General features: G+C 46.7%; 1 protein-coding gene across 1 annotated transcript in view; it reads left to right on the top strand.

Annotated features, from left to right (window-relative positions):
• The window catches only part of LOC147701492 (bifunctional polynucleotide phosphatase/kinase-like), a 101,206-nt gene that overhangs the window by 29,353 nt on the left and 51,061 nt on the right, over window positions 1–20,792 (top strand). The window contains exon 8 of the mRNA XM_086930184.1: window positions 1,745–1,816. Within this exon, the coding sequence (XP_086786310.1) occupies window positions 1,745–1,816 (72 nt within the window). The remainder of the gene's footprint in view (window positions 1–1,744; window positions 1,817–20,792) is intronic.

Below are 20,792 nucleotides of genomic sequence, written 5' to 3'. Positions count from 1 at the left end.
GTCGGGCCACTCGCCTCTTGCTGTTTCGCCTGTGTCTTGTCCCGAAGCCTGCCCATTGCTAGTTGCTGCACCATGGGCATCAATGCGTCTGATTCCGTCCCCCGCGGCGGCCGCGTAGGGGATCTTCTGCTCCGACAGTCGACTTTATGTGCAAGGTGCAGGAATCAGTGGTCGGCCCCGACTCCCCTCTCCCAGCCCCCCACCGTCTGGGCTTTCAAGTGCAGTCCGTCGACAAGGTCGGCACCACGGCGCACCCTCCCGTCTAGTTTCGGGAGGAAGGGGAGCCTCTGTATCCTAGGCCCGTTCCGATGTCGGCAACTCAGTCTGATCACAGTGACGACAGGGAGGAGCGCGGCCCACGTAGCCCAGGAGTGAAGGCCGTGCAGTATCTGGACCACCAAAATGGCGCCCGGAGCAAGATGGCGCCCACTTGTCGCAGATCTCTTTGGAGGACGCTTTCCTCCCCTCTCTGGCCACAGTCGCCGTTACCCTCCCGCTGCCCCGAGGTCCAGGGCCAACGTTCAGCGCCCTCGCAGCTGTGCCCAGACCTGCGTGTGGTGGGTGAGCAGCTCCTCACTGCCCAGTGACCTCTTCAGTGGCGGCAAGTACCTCCAGCAGCGTTACGCCTCTGCTGTCCTCGGCGAGCAGTGAGCTCCCACTCAGGAGCACAGCGTACGTCCGCATGGGCGTGGGGAGCATCGCAGTGCTTCGCTGGGGTCTTGACTGATCTCTACTGTGCCCCCGTCGCTTCTCTGGCCCCAGGTCGATCTGCCGCCATAATGGCCGCTCTGCAGCCGGTGTCGCCGCTCCCCCCTTCTCTAGCAGCAGGAGGGGGGGGGAAGTTTTGTGTGTGGTAGGGCCCCACCAGTGTCCAGGTCCTCGCCTTTGCCTCCCCTTGCCCTGCCGATGCTGTTCTGGAGGCGTACTTGGTGAGGGACCCCCTCTGCCTCACTCCTCACCTCGGCGCGGGACCAGCGTGGCTCTCGCCCGATGTGTCTCACCTTCGTGGACCCCACCGCCTTGTCTCCGGCCGCACCAGGTTCACGTTAGTGGCCCTCTCCATTGCGTCCCCACTGGCCGCCTCCTAGCACCTTCCCGCTCTTGCCGGGTGCACCGTCGCTGCCCTTGGAGTTTTTCCAGGCTGCTGGAGGAAGCCATTTAAGCTTCTCTCTCCTGCCTCTGTTCTCGGCCGGTGCCGGTCCGTTTCCTGTTCGCCATAGCCCGGGCGGGTTGCGCGCCTTTTTCCCCCACTCTCCGCACCTCTGCAGTGCCGTGTCCGCTCCGATGCCCCCGCCGCCTCAAAGGTCGCCGCAGGTCTCGTCGGCGGTTCGCACTAGCTTCCCCGCACCAATTCCGCTGAGCGTCGGGGATATTGCCTCGCAATCAGGATAACTAAAGGCTAATTGTAGGGCCATATAGACGGAGCTCTAGGAGATTGCGTCCGCCATGTTGCCTGGCTGGCCACGCCCCCCTCTTCACAAATGCTCTTAATGTGCATTAGTCTATTGGCTTTTCCATTACTGGTTGTATTGTTGCATGTTGGTGTGGCCTTGGCCAGCAAGGCTGGTGTAGGATTGGGAATCGGCGGGACTGTGGTAAGTGTGTCTTTGTCTACTTGATCTGTGTGTGTGTCTTGGCTGCTGTTGTCCTGCCCTTAGGTCAGCACAGCCCTGTTACCTAAAGCTGGCTGTGCTCTCTCAAATCATCACTCGGCAGTGATTTCTCACTCCTTCTCTGCCTGCAGGTGCTGGTGGCCACTGGAATGGGCATCTATCGGAAGCCGGCGCTGGGCATGTGGCATTACTTGTGCGACAAGGTTTGTAGATTGTTCTCAGGACAGCAGCTTGAAATTGATATCATGCACTGTACCCTGCATCCCCTGAACAAAAGTAACCAGCCTTCCTCTTCCCTTCATGTCCTGCATTTAACCTTCTGCACTGGTGGAGCCAATATTTCAAGGTAAATGCTATCTATGCCTCTCAGGGCAGTGTGCTCACACATGTACTCTAACAGCACACACTGCCACATACAGAAAGCCTGAAATAAATATAATTGAATCAGCCAGGCTGACCATTTAGTAATACATGATTCCTTTTTTCACAGCCAGGCTGACCATTTAGTAATACATGATTCCTTTTTTCATAGTATGAACTCTTCTGAATTTGTATATAATATGATATAAGTATTTGCTAAAGACCCATGTTGTGCACAACTGTGCTTCATTTTAAACAAACCTAGGTAAAGACAGTAGGTCTTGCCTTTATAAAGCGAGTGCCGAGCTGTTGGCTTCGCCAATGCTTGTCTTGAAAGTATTTTTTTAAAATAAGTTAAAAAACAAACAAACATCAAAGAACTCGAGAAAAAGCAAACAAATATCTTCAGGCACATTTCTTAAGGTATTTCAAAACTGTACTTTGAATGCAATGTTTTCAATCTTTATAAATGGCATACTTTTTCTATTCAAATACTTTTTACTCCTCAAACTCTAAACAGAATTTGAAAAGAAAAACGAAATGTCAGAATGTAAAGGCAAAGCTTGCTAAGGCCTGGTTTATGTTCTACAGGATTCAGCCATTGGCCCTCCCTCTGTTGTAGACCAGGGAACATATTTATGGGCCTCCAGGAGAAGTCTTGTGCTAAGTACACCTTCTGCATCAGACACAAGCTGAGTGAGTGCAGCAGATAGCCCTTCCCCAGTACCATCAAATCCTTGTGTGCTAAGCTTGTGCTTTCAAACAGTATGTGAGAGATAAAACAAACACAACCCTTAAAGTCTGCTCTTCATCCACCCATTGCTGTGCTTTCTAAGAGAAGCTGGGAGAGTTTGGTAGTAACAAAGGATGCGGGGGGTGTATGGATAGTTTTAGGGGAGGAAGCAATACATGAATGAAAGAGCTAGGCAACATGTGCACTCTTGGAGTGCTGAATAAAATTGAACATGAGATCCTAAATGTGAGCAGCGGAATGATAAAAGACAGGCAATCAAAAAAATTGTAATGAGGCTGTGCACCAGGGTAATTAAAAACAAAAGAAGAGGAAGGCAAGCCATCAAATACCAAGTATGTGCAAAGGAGATTCACAATAAAGCTAACCAGTGGTAAGCAATGGGCAGGTTGTAAGCCTGGAGTAAGTTTGCCTTAAGCCTTCGTTACCACATACCTTGTGCCACCTGGCAGGTGAAACCTAAAAACATTACTGAAGCAATCCGATATGAAGGATTCATTAGATTGGCATCAGTATCCATTGATTACCGCTAATGTTTCGTTTTTGTGCCTTGTTGGAGTTGCAAAATGTCAGTGGAATGGGTTTGACTCTTTCCCAAATAACTGTTTTGCATGCACTTGACTAGTGTATACTTATTCCCCTGTGCACTTAGAAGTATTGGTATGCTTATGACCAGTGAGTCAAAAGATCTACCAACTGTTTACAACAACTCAATACCAGTGGTGGCTCAATCGCAATGGCGGAGGAGCGTTGCCCCACTGGTTCAGATCCAGCAGCTGAAAATAAAACGCTATCTTACTGTATTTTTATTTTTTAGCTGTTGGCTCAGAGCCAGGGTGTGCAGAGAGGGGTGGGGCCAGGCCATGGGAGGGGGAGAGGGAGTGGTATATGCATTTGTAAGAGCGCATGTTAGTTGGCAGGTCGTTTTAGGCTGGCCAAACTGATATGTGCACTTTGCTTTCTCCGAACCCGGCTGTATCAGACAGTGGGGTTGGAGAAACAGCACAGACTCCATGTGCCTGACCGAGCTTCTTTTCAGCCCGCTTAGGCCAATCCCCACGCTGCTCTCATTATGGAGATCAGCACGGGTATTGGATGGGGAATTTGTGATGCGGCTCCAGGAACTGCTGGGAGCAGCAGAGCAGAGAAGCAGTGAGAGGCAAGGTGGCCATTATCATGAGGTAAGTTCTAAGTTTTTATTTTTTTATCCACTGTGCTCTCCCCCCTTGCGCTCCCATGCGCACCCTCGTGCTCCGCCTGACACCCTTTACCCGCTCCCCCTCCCCCATCTTAAATGATATCAGGCGCCACTACTCAATACCCTCTGTCAACATTTTTTTTATTAAATTTGTACTTTATTACACCTTCGAGTCATACACACAGCCATCATCGCCTACAACCCAGAGGCCGGCGGCAGCAAGAGGTCACTCTCAAATCCCTTGGTAAAGATAAAACACACAGCCATGATACCAACAGCCCGGAGGCCTGGCGGCGTAACTGCAGGTGTAGAAGAAGCGTGCAGTAGCACCAGTCCATGTAAGCAGGAGATGATCGACCTCAATATGTCCAAAGAAAGCCCACCCGGCGGCGCCGGCGGTGTCAGTTCCAAGCGCAGGTCAGTGTGCCAGGACGATACGACCAGTGCAGACACACAGTAGTAAATGCATGAAGACCCAGGGATGGAGTTTCTCAAGAGGGAAACCAGGAAAAGGTGTATACAGGAACCAAAACCCCCATTCAAACATAAGCCCACCCACCCCAAAAACTAGCCAGACTACCTAAACCCGTGTCCACTCGCCCGCTCCCACCATTCACCACTTCCACAAACCCCTCAATAGGGCCATGGGCGTCTACTCACATGCCCACGAGGGCGAAACAAAGTTCAGTGGGGGTAGCGTCTACCTACAACCAGGACAGCCGTCCCGTGCACCCCTCCAATGCATAGCATCGTGAAGGCCAGGCACGATCCACTACTCACTCACAACACTTAAGCCTTCAACTACCACTCTCCTCATCCTCAGCCGCCGCAACCCCATCCTCCTGCAGCACATCCAACTCCACTCCTTCAGGATCTGACTCACCATCCTCTTGCGCACTCTGAAACGCCCTAAACAACCCCCAGAAGTTCTTGGGGCGACTCTTCGGAGGAAGTAGTTCACTATACACCTCTGATTGCGTGCAACAGTAAAGTAAGTCCGCCTCCCAACGCTTCTTCGTGGGAACTGGCCCCCGCATCCAACACAGGGCAACCAGGCGCTTTGCCATCAGTAACGCCATGTCCGCAAGCCGCCGCAGTGCAACCGGCAGCTGTTTGGAAAAGCCGAGCAATGCGAGCGCCGGGCCGGGCAAAATCTCCTCCCCTAAAATAGTGCTGAGATCCGCAAAGACCTCTACCCAGTACTTATGAATAGCGGGACAAGTCCAGGCCATATGGAGAAAGTCTGCCGTGTGAAAGTGGCAGCGCTCACATTCCGCCGACTCCCTCAGCCCATACTTATGCAGCCTCTCGGGCGTGTAGTAGACACGCTGCAGGAATTTAAAGTGTATCAGGCGGTGCCGACTGTTGAACGAGATCTTTCTAGTGTTGGTAGAGCAATAGCGCCACATTTCGTCTGAGATAGGAGTTTGGAGGTCAGCTTGCCAGGCCAATCGGGCCTTGGAGGGGGGGCATTGCCGATGTCTATCACCCAGGGTCCTGAGAGCCGATATCAGTTTGCGAGAAGAGGGGGTCTTGATTACATACGTGAGCTCCGGCACTTCCTGCGGTTCCACCAACTCCGGGCCCAATGTGGCCAGCGCCGCTCTACGAACCCTATGATATTGAAAGCTATGTAACAGCGTTGCCCCAGGGCAGGATTGAAGGACCTGTTGCAACGTCTTCAGGGTTCGTGGCTGCGATAGAATCCAGATTGCCGACCCTCCGATCGGGTGGATAGTAAACAGTGGCCGGGAGAGGGATAGGGTCTGCAAAGAGTCGTTCCAGTATCACATGAGGGATGCCAGGATCCCCATGGATCCATGAGTGAAGATGTGCTCCCTGAGCGATCCTATAGTACCGCTCCAGGTCTGGAGCCCCAAGGCCCCCTTGCTCATACGGAAGCATGAGTGTTTGCCACTGCACCCTCGGTTGTTTACCCCCCCCACGCGAGGCGGATGAGCGTCTGAGTAAGTTGCCGGAAAAAAGCTTTGGAGAGGACCACCGGTATATTCGTAAATAAAAAAAGAAATCTGGGGAGCACCACCATCTTCATGAGTGCTATCCTGCCCATGAGTGAAAGCGGGAGTCTGCACCACACTTCAACATCATCCACCAGTTTGGAATAGGCGACCCCATAGTTCTCTCGTATCAGGACCTCCGGGTCCGTATGTATGCGTATCCCCAGATAGCGGATGGAGTCTGTGGTCCACTGCAATGGGTACTCCGAGTCAAATGGGAGTGTCACCGGAGTTAAGGGCAATGCTACCGACTTGTTCCAGTTGACCCGAAGGCCCGATAAGGCCCCAAATCTTACCACTTCCCGCAGCACCGCAGAGAGGTTTGTCTCCGGGTCACGGACATATAGCAGAGTGTCATCCGCGTAAGTTGAGATACCAATCTGGTACGTCGGAAAGTTTATCCCTTCGAACTGATGATACTCTCGTATAGCACAGGCGAGGGGTTCCGCCACCATGGCGTACAACAGCGGAGAAAGGGGACAGCCCTGACGGGTGCCCCTTCCAATCTCGATAGGAGCAGTCACCAAGTTCCCTATCTTCAATCTCGCAGTGGGCTTGTAATATAGAGCTCCCAACATTTGTAGAAACGGCTCACCGAGTCCAAACTTACACAGGACCCTAAGCATAAACGACCACTCAACAGAGTCGAAGGCCTTCTCCATGTCTAAGAAGATGGCTACCGCCTTATTCTCCTGCTTAACGTGTTGTATTGTGCCCAATACCGTGCGGATATTATAAGTGAGATTGCGTGAGGGGACAAACCCAGCCTGCTCTGGGGCAACCAGGTCCGGGACCAGGAGCGCCAAACGGGTCGCAAGTACCTTTGCATACAGTTTCGCGTCCACATTGATCAGCGACAGTGGTCGGTAAGAGCCACACTGATTAGGGGGTTTACCCGGCTTCGGGATGGTAATAAGTAGCGCCTCTCTCATGGATTTCGACATGCTGCCCTGTTGACAAATGTCATCGAACAGAAGCATCAAATACGGGACGAGTTTGTCCTGAAAGGCCTTGTAAAACGCCACCGTGAGGCCATCCGCTCCAGGAGCACTACCAGACTTCATGCCCTCCAGTGCCTCCGTTATCTCCTCCTTTTGGATTGGGGCCATAAGAAACTCCCTCTGCCAGTCGGCTAAGAAGGGCATTTGGATATAACTTAAATAGTCGTCGATTTCCTCCTCAAGGTGGCTATCCCTCGAAGAGTAGAGTGCCGTATAGTAAGAGTGAAATTCCGCTAGTATGTCCTGCTCCTCCGCCACCACTTCCCCAGCAACGGTCACTAATTCCTCAATCACCAATGGGGGCCTGTTGTTGCGCATCAGTTTGGCCAGGAGAGCACCAGGTCGCTCCCGTTCCCCATACGCTCGCGCCGTGGCGTATTTACCCATATGTTTAATTTCCCTATCCGCCTCCTCTTGAAATTCCTCTAGCAAAGACTTAAGTTTGTCTGCGTCAGTGGCAGCCCCGAGACTCCCGCCTGCCGTTCCAGATCGGAGAGTTGTGTTTCAAGGAGCTGCAGCCGGCGCCTAATAGCCCTGAGCACCCCAGAGTGTTTTGCCATAGTCATCCCCCTGATGTACACCTTAAACGCATCCCAAAGCACCTGTACGCTATCCACCGAACCCACGTTAGTTGAGAAATAGGTCTCTGTCTTCGGCTAGTTCCCCTCTGAAAACTTCATCTAGGAGGGAATATGGGGGGAACCTCCAGGTAAACGGGGGAATCCTCCTAGGAGGAGCAACCAGTAGCAAGAGTAGTGGCGAGTGGTCAGACAGTGTGCGAGGCAGCACCGTACACCCCTTCACCGCATCAAGCAGGGAGCGGGAAACAAACCAGTAATCTATACGTGTATGGAGGATATGGTAGGCCGAGTAATGGGTGAACCCACCCCACCCAGAGTGTCTATGACGCCACACATCCAGCAAGTCAAGCTTCACACATTCCGACAATAGAAGCAATGCCGAAGCAGCCAGGGATCTAGTGGGGCCCGCCGATCTGTCTAGTTCTGGGTTCAGCACTAAGTTAAAGTCCCCCCCCCACAGCATTCTAGAGCCCACAAACTGCCTACAGCTGTCTGCCAGCAAAGCATAGAAATCTGGGGAATCGTAGTTGGGGCCATACACATTCACCAGCAATAGATCATGTCCTTTCCCCACACATCGTGCAATCACATACCGCCACTCGCTTTAGCGACAGTTGGGATTTGGGATTAGCCCAGGTGATCACCCCCCTAGCATGCGTGGTGAACCCTGCAGCAACACAAGCGGAACCAAGACCCCTCATCTGCAACATAGGACTGGACAGTGGCAGATGTGTTTCCTGCAGCAAAGCGAGGTCAATCCGGTGGCGCTGCAAGTACGCCAAGACCTTCCTGAGTTTATGGAAATCATTAAGCCCTCTAACGTTCCATGACAGTAATCGCAGAGAGCCCAGGGCGCTCTCTGGTCCTAGTGTCTCAGCGGTCGACATAGCAGACTAGAGAAAACAGTAGGGCAGAGCAGACTGTTGCGTGTTTATCTAGGTTCCTGATCGATACTGTGACCTTATGCCCCTATTCGGCTATAAATCCATTTATTCCCTATATTGGCATAACCGTTCAAGTGCGATTTTCTGAAAAGTCATCTCTGGCCTCACACGAACAGAGCCACATTCCAGCATGACTCTCTGCCACTTCCTTTGCGACCAATTAGTGCAATGACAGAGCAGCAGTCACTATCTGATATTCCTAGATAACACTCCGAGTTCTTCAACAAGATAAAACCTTAGCAAACCTGGAAATCCCCGCTTGCTATGTTTTGATTAGTAATGGAACTCTAATGAGCAACTGATAACTATCACTTCCTAGTGACATCTTTAATTGACGTCTTATGTCCAGCAAGCTTGCGTCAAACCCGGCACCTGTCAGGTATAAATATTACCAACGTTGCCTTAAGCAATGCGAGCCTGTTGCCCGGTTAGGAGCTGTTGTGAGCTGCGAGCTACTGATGCTGGCTGCCTGCATGACCCTGTGTTGGTAAATCTAGCACTCTGTCGCTGCAGCCTGCTATCCTGTGGTGGTGAAGCTGCTGATTACCATTATCGCCGCTACAGCGCGAACTATGGTGCAGTACGCTTAAGGAGCTGAACAGCCGTCCCTCTGCGAAGACATCCAGCAGATTCCAGCTGCCCGCGGACGCTGTCACCCCTCCTTCCTCGACGCGCTGAAGAGAAGCCGCTGCCTTTCTCGTGCAGAGAAATCCAGTCCCGGCGCTTCCGGTTTACCCTCGCGGGTGACTGGGATATCGAGAGAGACCCCTGAAGGAGATACCAATCCTCCATCATTCTATTCAGAGGTATGGTGTTGACTAAACCCTTAGACGAGAATTCTTGAAACAAACCTTGGCAAAACCAACTTAACTTAAAGCTACTTACTTGCTCCCCTTTTCACGTGTTAGGCTTAGGTCAGGCACACTGGGGTAGGCTTAGTTAGAAGCACCAGTTGAGTATGTTAGCCTAATGTATATATGACTGTATATATGTTTTATTACTTTTAAACCATTGTATGGCTAAGAAACCATATCAATGCTTTTACAGTTCTATTTCGCAATACTTATCTTACTGTACGTACTTTTCATAATGACAATTATTGCAATTGTGGCAATACATTTCTCTTGTACGAGAAGAAAGACTGTTCAATAAATGTTAACCCTTTATTGACAAACGCCCGTCTCTCTATTCTCTACATCTCGTGAAAGTAAACTGCACTAGACTGACTGAGTGAAATACATGTCTATTGTTTCACACGACCCTAGAGATTGACTCTTGATCTGAGGAGCAAAGTTGTCATGTTGCACGGTTGTTGGAAAACTGAATCCCTTCTTGTCTGTGCCAGGGAAGCTGATCACTTCCCATGCAGAGAAGAAAGTTTCCAGTGACCTCTGAGCTAGTTGGTAACACAACCCAATTAAGTTTAGCATAGTCAGTGGAGGCCTGGAATATCCGCAGTTCCACGTCGATACTACTGTTTATGTTATTCCAATGCGCAGGGCCTAGTGGGAAACTAGGAACTACACTACATGGCGCCCAAACGTTTGGTAAGGCGATAAACTAACGCAAGACAGTTAGAGTAACTCAGTCGTGCATATTTCACACAGACCCCTTTCTCCCGTAAATACTCCAATAGACGTCTGGAGTGGGTGAAAGGTTAAAATCCGCCCGACCTTAGTAGGAAGAGATTCCTATGTAAAGCTCTGGTTTATTCAACGTTGAAGGATACAGTGTTCCAAAATATTGTGCACCTAATCTTTGTCTCCTTGGAGACCTACTCTGCAAAACCTCGCATTTTTACAATGCCAGAAGACGGAACCCCTGGGGCCGCAGCAGATGCGATCCAGCAAGGTCCCGAACACACTGACCCGGATGCTATTATCATCCCGGTCCACTTAAGAAGATCTATAACTTTAAAACTTATAGAAAACGAACTGACACCTCAAGGTGGTACAGTAATTTTTGTGATAGAGGCTCACGAGTATCGGCAGACAGAGGTATTCTATTCATGGATAAACTTTCCAGCGGTAAACGCTATAACAAAAGAGTTTCACTATTACAAAATAGAGAAACCTCCGGAAGAGTACGCTCCTTTCGAGGAGATTGAAATTCCACTTAAATTTCAAGAGCACCTGCTCTGGTTTAATGGCGCCCTAAAACACAATGATCACATAACCAGGCTCGGTCCACTAGGTAGACCAGGAGCAACGTGGCCGGTTCTAGCCAGCTACACACCACATCCTGACATTGCAAAAATGTCTAAAGAAGAACTCTTAGTTAACATAGGAGAATTAACAAAAGCATATAGAGAGTTAGTAAAATTATTTAAAAATAATTCAAATACTCCTAAAAAGAGCTGGGATGGAAATAAACAATCCACTCCCAAGGAAAAAGTTTTCCAGTCCAGAGGAAGGTCTCCTCGACGGAGGGAAAGAACTCCGACTCGAGAACGCCAGTCTCCCCAACGGGAGCCCTCTGAGAAAAGATATAACCTTAGAAATAGGGATAATATAAAAAAACCTGATAGATATCAAAGTATTGATACACGTCCCTCTCGATCTTTTCCACAGAATTCGGAAAGAAGAGGACGGTCAGACCCAGGAGAGCACACCAAGTCCAAAGACAAGGAACCTGCTCAAAATAAGAAATCTCAATTTCAGACAAAGAAGGTAGCCAGTATTAGAGTAATCAACCATGCCGAGAATACTGAGGACACAGTTGAAAAACGGGGAGTGGGCATTGACAATGTTGGACAGTGCAGCGGAAATCAGTATAGCGCGCAAGATCTTGATGAGTCATCTGGAGACAGTGGACACGAATGAATACATTCAGGTTGAAACTGCCGACGCCAGACTTAGCGAGCCCCATAAAATATACGAAATAACATTGCGTATAGAGGGTGATAAGACTAGGAAAATTAAGGGTCTATTTTGGGATAAGCTCTCAAAAGGCTATGATATTCTGTTAGCTGAAAAAGATTGGCCCCCGGAGTTTGTCAGGGAGTGCCCTCGTGGCGAAGAAGTGATTATGCCTGCCTTCTCGAATCACATTCCGATTCACAAAAAATATACATATGCAAGGAAATGGACAGTAGCCCAGGCACCTGCATTATATAAAAATCATGTAGGATGGGATGAGGATTCACCGCCTCACAAAATCCAATTAAAAAGTGAACCAACTGCCCAACGGCAGTATCCCATAAAGCAAGAAGCTAAAAACCAAGTCAGGGAGATCTTAGATCAACTTGAGTACCAGGGGGTGATTGAAACATGTACCTCTCAAATGAACAATCCTTTGTTTCCTGTCTCCAAGCCAGACAATTCATATCGTCTAGTTTTGGACTACAGACATCTTAATACATGTTGCAAAACTTTTGCAGTACAAAACTCGCATAGTGCAGCCCTAATGAATAACATAGTTAGGAAAAAATATAAAACGACATTAGACATTTCTAATGGCTTCTTTTGTCAAAACATTGCACCAGAAAGCAGATATTTGACCGCTTTCTCCGCATTTGGGTCACAGAAAAAATTCTGTCGACTCCCACAGGGGTTCAAGAACAGCCCAGGACTATTCTCAGCTAGGGTAACAGAGTTACTACAAATGTATGATGATGAAGCATTATCTTACGTAGATGATATTTATCTCACAGACGACGACTTGGATACTCACTTGAAAAGAGTGAACACCATTATACTTGGGTTCGCAGCAGAGGGTTACAAATTCAACTTTAAAAAGTCCCGAATTGCCCATCTGACAGTACTATTCTTAGGGTACGAATTATCAAGTGAAGGGAAAAGCCTAGCGGACAACTTCTTAGAGAAGTGCGCTGTACTCCAAGCTCCAAAAACGCTGAAGAATTTACAATCCATACTAGGTTTTCTGAATTTCGGAAGAACTTACATCCTAAATTACGCAGAGAGGGTTAAACCTCTCTACGAACTAATAAAACCTGATTTAAAACAAATCAATTGGACTCAAAAACACACAGAAATTTTGAGATCACTGCAAACAGACACGTTAGCAAAAACAAAATTAGATACACGTGACAACACGATCGATCTTGTAATCCGAGTCATCCCAGGAAGATGCGGATTCACGTACCTGACCTCTAATGAGGGAGAAAAGGTACCTATTTCAATTAAATCTCACTTGTACACACAAGCAGAAAAAACATTCAGTCCCACAGAAAGAACTGTGAACGCAGTGCAAATCGCATTAGCAAATGAACGAGAACTAGCACACGGCAAACGGATTAATATCCTTACAGCGGAATCCGCCTTCGAAGCGCTATTCAGCCCAGTAAACCTGTCTACAGTGTCACTGGACCCGAAATGGATACAGTGCATAGATTCTCTAGGAGTGGAAGACGTGAAATACTATTTCGCCCCGCAATTTGAAAAACTGAATGATTTAGAATATGAAGAAGAATATCCTCTGCCAATCGAAATTCTGCCTCTCCCACAATACGCCTGTATAATCTATACAGATAGCTTTGTACAGCATTTCAACGTAGAGAGAAAATCCTACGATGCAGCATGTGCGATCATTAAAGGTCGTTGGCTGTGCGGTAAATTCAGACCGAAAGTAACAAAAACTGAATCTGTAAGAAACTGTTCGGTTCAAAGAACTGAAATCAGATCTTTAAAGATGGCGCTCGAAAATGCAGAACGTGAATTCCCGACACTTATAGTGTGCGATTCTCATTTCTGCGTCAACTCTTACAACAATAAACTGCAGAGTTGGATCGAAAACGACTACAAAGATGACACAGGTGCCACAATAAAGCATAAATTGCTCTGGGAACAAGTAGCTCTTTTACACAAAGAACTACAAAAGGCTCACGTGATTCACGCACAGAGTCTTCAACGTGATGACGTTCACGTTGCAGGGAATTCATTGGCTAATACAGCCATAGCGGAAGTAACTAAACCGGCTTCCGTAGCCACAAAAAAGCGTACAGATAAGTACATAGACGGGGAAACCATGCTGGCAGTAAAAACGACCGTAAAAGGCGACTGTGCAGCACTACCCGTAAACTATCCACTCAATTATGCATACATAATCGATGCAAACTCCGTTCCTTTTGCTCGAATCCCTGGAGTGGGGGACAGAGTAATTCCAAACATGAACAGGAGAATATTTTTAATAGCAGACGCACACATGGGTTTGGGTCTAAGGCACAGAGAGATCAAGGAATCACTGACTGAATTACAATCAGTATTCTGGTGGCCGGGAATGAGTGTAGAACACCAAATATATGCAAACAACTGTGAAAACTGTAATAGGGATCGCAGTAAGGAACCATGCTACTGGCTACCAGTCAGAAAGAGCGTAACGCTGCCTACACCCCATCCTGCGTCCTATTAACAGTTAAGACGAAAAGCACTTAAAATAATGAGGCCTCCAGCGCTCGGCTGACGCTAGAACGGTTATAAAAGATTTGCGAGTCTTTATCGGCACATACGCAATTACCACGTTCCATTCTGACCAGGGTCCTGCTTTCAGCTCTCGAGCCTATAAGGAGGCCATGGCCAGCATGGGAATTGGGTTGCGGTATTCTTGTCCGTCGCACCCCGAAGGGAATAGTGTGGTAGAAAGAAAAAAACGTGACATAAAGCAATCTATAACAGCGAAGGTATTAGGTTCAGGCGCTGGGTGGGTCAAACATTTAATAAGTGTCCAGACTAGTCTTAATAACATGCCAAGAAATTCTCTAAAAGGTTTCAGCCCATACGAACTATTGTTCGGAATTAGAATGCGAGTTCAGGACCTCGATAGTCAGATGTCAGTGGTACAAGAAAAAACAACGCACTTTGATGTAAAAGACCGTTTGGCTGTTTTACAGGAACTGAATGAAACAAGAAAATCCTTAAGCAACATAAAGTTAAAGCCACAGCCAAGTACCACTGACGAGGCACCACCCGCAACAGCTCCAGCAAGGCCTGTCTGGATTCCAAAGATTGGGGATCTAGTCAGAGAAAAGATCGCGGTGAAGAAGGAATTTGGGCCTTCTTACAGAAAAGCAGTACCTGTCTTAGCAGTCACCGGAACAAGATCAGTTGTGCTACCGCCCCTTGCTGGTAAAAAGGAGAACAGAGTCATGTCTATCGATCTGGTAAAACCACAAGCATGTGGCCTATAATCAACAGTAGGCCCAGTGGACTCCCAAGAAACAACAGAATACCCAAACTTGCAACAATCCAAGAGGTTCAAACTAAAAGACTCATCACATTCGATCAGCCTACAGTGCACAATGAAGGACTATGCAATAATGCCATGGAACTCGTGCCTCTTGAAACACAGATTGAAACAGTTCGTCAAGAAACAACACCAGTCTACAATGATGTGGCATCAGAAAGTGCTACCGAGAGACAGATTGAAAGAACAATCCCATCAATTGACAGAACTGCCTCTGGTTATTTCATCAACTTCGACAACTTCTCTGAAGATCAAAACGACCCCGAAGTGATGCCAGAAACAAAAAAGATTTCTAAAGAAAATACAACAGGACTCCTTCAACAAATCAAAGAACTATATCTGGATTCACCGTTGATTGAGCATTGGATTATTTCAGGGGTATTCATACTCCTACTCTGCCTAATTTTAGTTTTAATTTTAGGGAAGTTCATTACAATTGAATGGACACAGCAAGTGAGAACATCAACCTAGTCCTGAAACCACACAGATCATCCCACGTGAAGAAAAGAGAACTCTCAACAGTAAATGTCACAGCAATTCCAATACCTGGTGGGGTAGTATGGGAGAAAACAGACTATGAGATATATGGTCCGGTCGAAATCCTGAAGTATCCACATCAACTAAAGGTTTCCTTAAGTGACTTTGTGACACCTAGTACATTCTCTGATGATTGGGACTTTAACAGTATTAATGACATGATGTCTGATTTAGTAATGTCAGCTAGATTCACAGATCATGATTATTTACAAGGTTCATCTAGTTATGAGCAGTTATTCTGTTACACCCACTATGGGGATCATTACTTGCATAAATCTGCACAGCCTAGAAATGTTTTTATGTATAATCAATGGGAACATTGTTCTACACCACCAAAAAGCAGTTCTAAAGCATTTTTTGAGAAATTCAAATACTTCTCAGGGTTTAACACCAGTAATGCAGAAACGTTTTATTACAAACTGTTAGATAAAACAGGAATGAAAACAATGCTGACAAATTCTAAATTGATATATTCAGAAGCATTTTATGACAAAATGATGACATTTGGTTTTGATTATTGGAAAAATAATATTGAAACGAAAACAATTTGGGGTACAAAAGATTGGCAGGTGCAAGGCATAGAAGCACTGTTTAGAACCTGCATAATACCTGAACAAATGTTATTTTTAAATGACACAATACACCAAATATCTTGTCTTGGCCTAGCTAAGATCAAAGACCTTAAAACACCGTCTATACCAAAGCCAATACCTGAGAATACAACCACAGATATTGAATTAGACGTGTCACACATTTTAAATTTCAACAGAACACATCCTGATTGGAAAAAGTGGTTAATCTGGCCTACAGACACAAATAGCTGTCAGGATAGATTCCTGAATAAAACACAGGGGTTAAAAATGACCAGATTAGACCCTAGATACTCCCAGAGACAACATCCAGGGATTATAACAACATACAGTGTAGGGAAACTCTGCCTAGAATGGCTAACTACATCCACACTGGCTGAAATTAAGCAACACTTGTCTTTACTAAAAGATGGTGCTGATTTGCGCGATTTCATTCTTGGACCACGCAAACAGCGTCAGAAGCGTTTCATAGCGACCAGTATCTATGCTGCTTACAACGAGGCTTGGAAAGTAAAGCAAATTGAAACTGCTGAAAAAATACGAGAAATTGATCGTATTAATTTGGAGAAATCACTTTCTGTGGTAGACAATGGGTTAACGACTCTGTCTTCCAGGATATATTCTTTGGACAATATTGTATCCTCTGCCTTTGATGTGATAGACAGAGATTTGCTAATGTTACAACATGGCCAGTCTCAATTACGCTCTATTATAGAATTAGGCTGGACGCTGCAAAATCTTCGTTCAGGCTATGTGCCTTGGCGTTTAATCAACACAACGTCATTATTTTCCAGTTTTAACCTTACTGATAAACAGATCAGTTTGGCACAGAAAGGAGCAGACTATACAATCCTGAGCATTGAAAAACTCGAGAGATTACCATTGACAATGTCAGAGAGTCCTGTCATTGAATGGATAATACACGGAACTATCACAATTCCGATAACAACTTTCCGATTTAAAAAGTGCCTTGAGTACATACCTGCTGGCCAGTATGAACAATTGGGTAAAGGATATGTAAAATCCGAATGGAAATTACCATACACTCATTCTTGCTATAGTGACAGTGACAAAAATGTATTTCTTAGTGGTGAAAATTGTAAACATTCACTAAGCGGTATACTTTTGTGTCAGGGTATTAATTTACACGGAGCATGTGATGGAAATTCAAACAACCTTTTATGCCACCAGCTAGTCACACCTGCAACTCAGATAGAGCCCTTCTTTGTGCAACTCGCAAACGGGAGTTACATTCTTAGAACGGATCACAGATGTTGTGGCCTGACGCCAGGGAAAAGTTATCTAGTACAAGTTACGTCCATGGTCAAATGTTGTATGCAAGCATTGTTCCCGAGCGGGCCTCCAGACATAGTGACTCCCATCTGGCCTCGTCTGAATCTCTATTCTATACGAATTGATACATTAAGCAAAATGAAATCTGTACTTTTACAGACGACCGTGCCTATAACGTCATCTAAAGAGACGTATGATCTTCTAGTCGCAAGGACGGCTACTGAGGTTCATGACCTTTTATCAACAAATTGCCCCGTGCATTTCGTAGAAATGTTCCGCCAACTCCTTAACATGTCTAGTGCAACAAGCATCCCAGGCATATTTAAGACAGTCTTTACGGGACTGCTAACACCCTTCCAGGCAATTTTGGGAATCTTTCCTAAATTTGTGCACTCCATTTTTGGCGGCATACCATTATTTTTGGGACTCGTCGCAGGGATTCTATTTTTGACCCTCCTGCTTCGTTATGGCAAGCCTCGGCTCAGACATAGCTCCCATGGGAATGGAAGAGACAATCCTAGCAATGCGCTACCGGGACAGGATAACTAACGTCCTCGGATTGGCCAGGCTGAGAGATCTAAACATGACCTGGTTCCTTTCATTCAGACCGATATGGCAAAATTGCATTTTACCTGTGCTACGGTGTATGCTTTGCGGCGATGAATGCGTGTTGGACATCTGTCTTTCACTTCCATCAGCAGTACCAATGGACGTCGATACTTTGCTCAGTCCAATAACGGCTCACGCATTGTGTTGTCCCCAGCGGCTACCAATCCTGATGACGGCATTCGTGGAGACTCCTGTACTACAGCCAAGTGGTAACAGTGGAGCGAGTGACAAAAGCAACATCATCCAGGTACAACGTTCTGTGAGCATTGCTGGTCCTGCCTTCGATGACAGCAATCATTCTCACACCTGCCAAGTTACAGCGCTATCTAATTTGGTTGAACTTTTACCTGAATTTGTAGACCAATTATTTGAGAGCCTGTCTGATACGATGTTCTCACCCACAGAGAAACAATAACTTTTGAAGAAGCTTTCCGACACACAGCGTTCCCATGAACTCTGAATTCGGCCTTCAGTTTTGATCAACAAAAACTGCCAAGAGCTTTGGAAATCTATTTTTCCCCGTTCAAGCAATAACTTTTTGATTTGGACAATTTTTTTTAATATTGACCTTTTTTGGCACGAACAATTCTTTGCTTAACGTAAAAACTATTCTTAGAGAACAGAAGCTTCACACTTCTATTTCTAAACACATCTAGAGACATAACAACGTTACACCAGCCTCTAGCACACATGTTATTACAATGCATTTTTATGTGATGATTTATCTCGCATTTCTTCTGTCAGAGATACTTCATGTGTAATACCTTTTGCATAATCGTTCATTGATTTCAAATGCAATAATTTTTTGAATGATTACTATGCTTTAAAAAAAAAAAAAAAAAAACGTACAGTACCTAAATTCCATGTATTACAAGTACGCCTATTTCGAATGCATTTATGTATTTTGGGGTGGGCAATGTTACACATGCATCTAATTGCTTAGTTTTAGTAATTTTGATGGACATTAACCCGTGGAGTGGGTGTTGCGTGTTTATCTAGGTTCCTGATCGATACTGTGACCTTATGCCCCTATTCGGCTATAAATCCATTTATTCCCTATATTGGCATAACCGTTCAAGTGCGATTTTCTGAAAAGTCATCTCTGGCCTCACACGAACAGAGCCACATTCCAGCATGACTCTCTGCCACTTCCTTTGCGACCAATTAGTGCAATGACAGAGCAGCAGTCACTATCTGATATTCCTAGATAACACTCCGAGTTCTTCAACAAGATAAAACCTTAGCAAACCTGGAAATCCCCGCTTGCTATGTTTTGATTAGTAATGGAATTCTAATGAGCAACTGATAACTATCACTTCCTAGTGACATCTTTAATTGACGTCTTATGTCCAGCAAGCTTGCGTCAAACCCGGCACCTGTCAGGTATAAATATTACCAACGTTGCCTTAAGCAATGCAAGCCTGTTGCCCGGTTAGGAGCTGTTGTGAGCTGCGAGCTACTGATGCTGGCTGCCTGCATGACCCTGTGTTGGTAAATCTAGCACTCTGTCGCTGCAGCCTGCTATCCTGTGGTGGTGAAGCTGCTGATTACCATTATCGCCGCTACAGTGCGAACTATGGTGCAGTACGCTTAAGAAGCTGAACAGCCGTCCCTCTGCGAAGACATCCAGCAGATTCCAGCTGCCCGCGGACGCTGTCACCCCTCCTTCCTCGACGCGCTGAAGAGAAGCCGCTGCCTTTCTCGTGCAGAGAAATCCAGTCCCGGCGCTTCCGGTTTACCCTCGCGGGTGACTGGGATATCGAGAGAGACCCCTGAAGGAGATACCAATCCTCCATCATTCTATTCAGAGGTATGGTGTTGACTAAACCCTTAGACGAGAATTCTTGAAACAAACCTTGGCAAAACCAACTTAACTTAAAGCTACTTACTTGCTCCCCTTTTAACGTGTTAGGCTTAGGTCAGGCACACTGGGGTAGGCTTAGTTAGAAGCACCAGTTGAGTATGTTAGCCTAATGTATATATGACTGTATATATGTTTTATTACTTTTAAACCATTGTATGGCTAAGAAACCATATCAATGCTTTTACAGTTCTATTTCGCAATACTTATCTTACTGTACGTACTTTTCATAATGACAATTATTGCAATTGTGGCAATACATTTCTCTTGTACGAGAAGAAAGACTGTTCAATAAATGTTAACCCTTTATTGACAAACGCCCGTCTCTCTATTCTCTACATCTCGTGAAAGTAAACGGCACTAGACTGACTGAGTGAAATACATGTCTATTGTTTCACACGACCCTAGAGATTGACTCTTGATCTGAGGAGCAAAGTTGTCATGTTGCACGGTTGTTGGAAAACTGAATCCCTTCTTGTCTGTGCCAGGGAAGCTGATCACTTCCCATGCAGAGAAGAAAGTTTCCAGTGACCTCTGAGCTAGTTGGTAACACAACCCAATTAAGTTTAGCATAGTCAGTGGAGGCCTGGAATATCCACAGTTCCACGTCGATACTACTGTTTATGTTATTCCAATGCGCAGGGCCTAGTGGGAAACTAGGAACTACACTAGATCATGTCCTTTCCCCACACATCTTGCAATCACATACCGCCCCTCAGGGTCTACCGCCACTCGCTTTAGCGACAGTTGGGATTTGGGATTAGCCCAGGTGATCACCCCCCTAGCATGCGTGGTGAACCCTGCAGCAACACAAGCGGAACCAAGACCCCTCATCTGCAACATAGGACTGGACAGTGGCAGATGTGTTTCCTGCAGCAAAGCGAGGTCAATCCGGTGGCGCTGCAAGTACGCCAAGACCTTCCTGAGTTTACAGAAATCATTAAGCCCTCTAACGTTCCATGACAGTAATCGCAGAGAGCCCAGGGCGCTCTCTGGTCCTAGTGTCTCAGCGGTCGACATAGCAGACTAGAGAAAACAGTAGGGCAGAGCAGAGGATGCAGCAGACACATTGCAGTAGTCGGCATAAACAGACCCCCCTCCCAACAGACCCCGAACCCCGCACACCACATTAGCAGCAGCATAAGAACACAGTAAACAACCACCCACCCACAGCCGACCAACCCCAACCCGGTCAGACAGAGCATGGCACTACCCACCCCGAACCCACCCGATAC

This window comes from Lissotriton vulgaris, chromosome 7 (genome assembly GCF_964263255.1).
Source record: "Lissotriton vulgaris chromosome 7, aLisVul1.2, whole genome shotgun sequence".
Lineage (NCBI taxonomy): Eukaryota > Metazoa > Chordata > Amphibia > Caudata > Salamandridae > Lissotriton > Lissotriton vulgaris.
The sequence above is the reverse complement of the archived record's forward strand: the minus strand, read 5'-3'. Positions and strand labels throughout refer to the sequence as shown.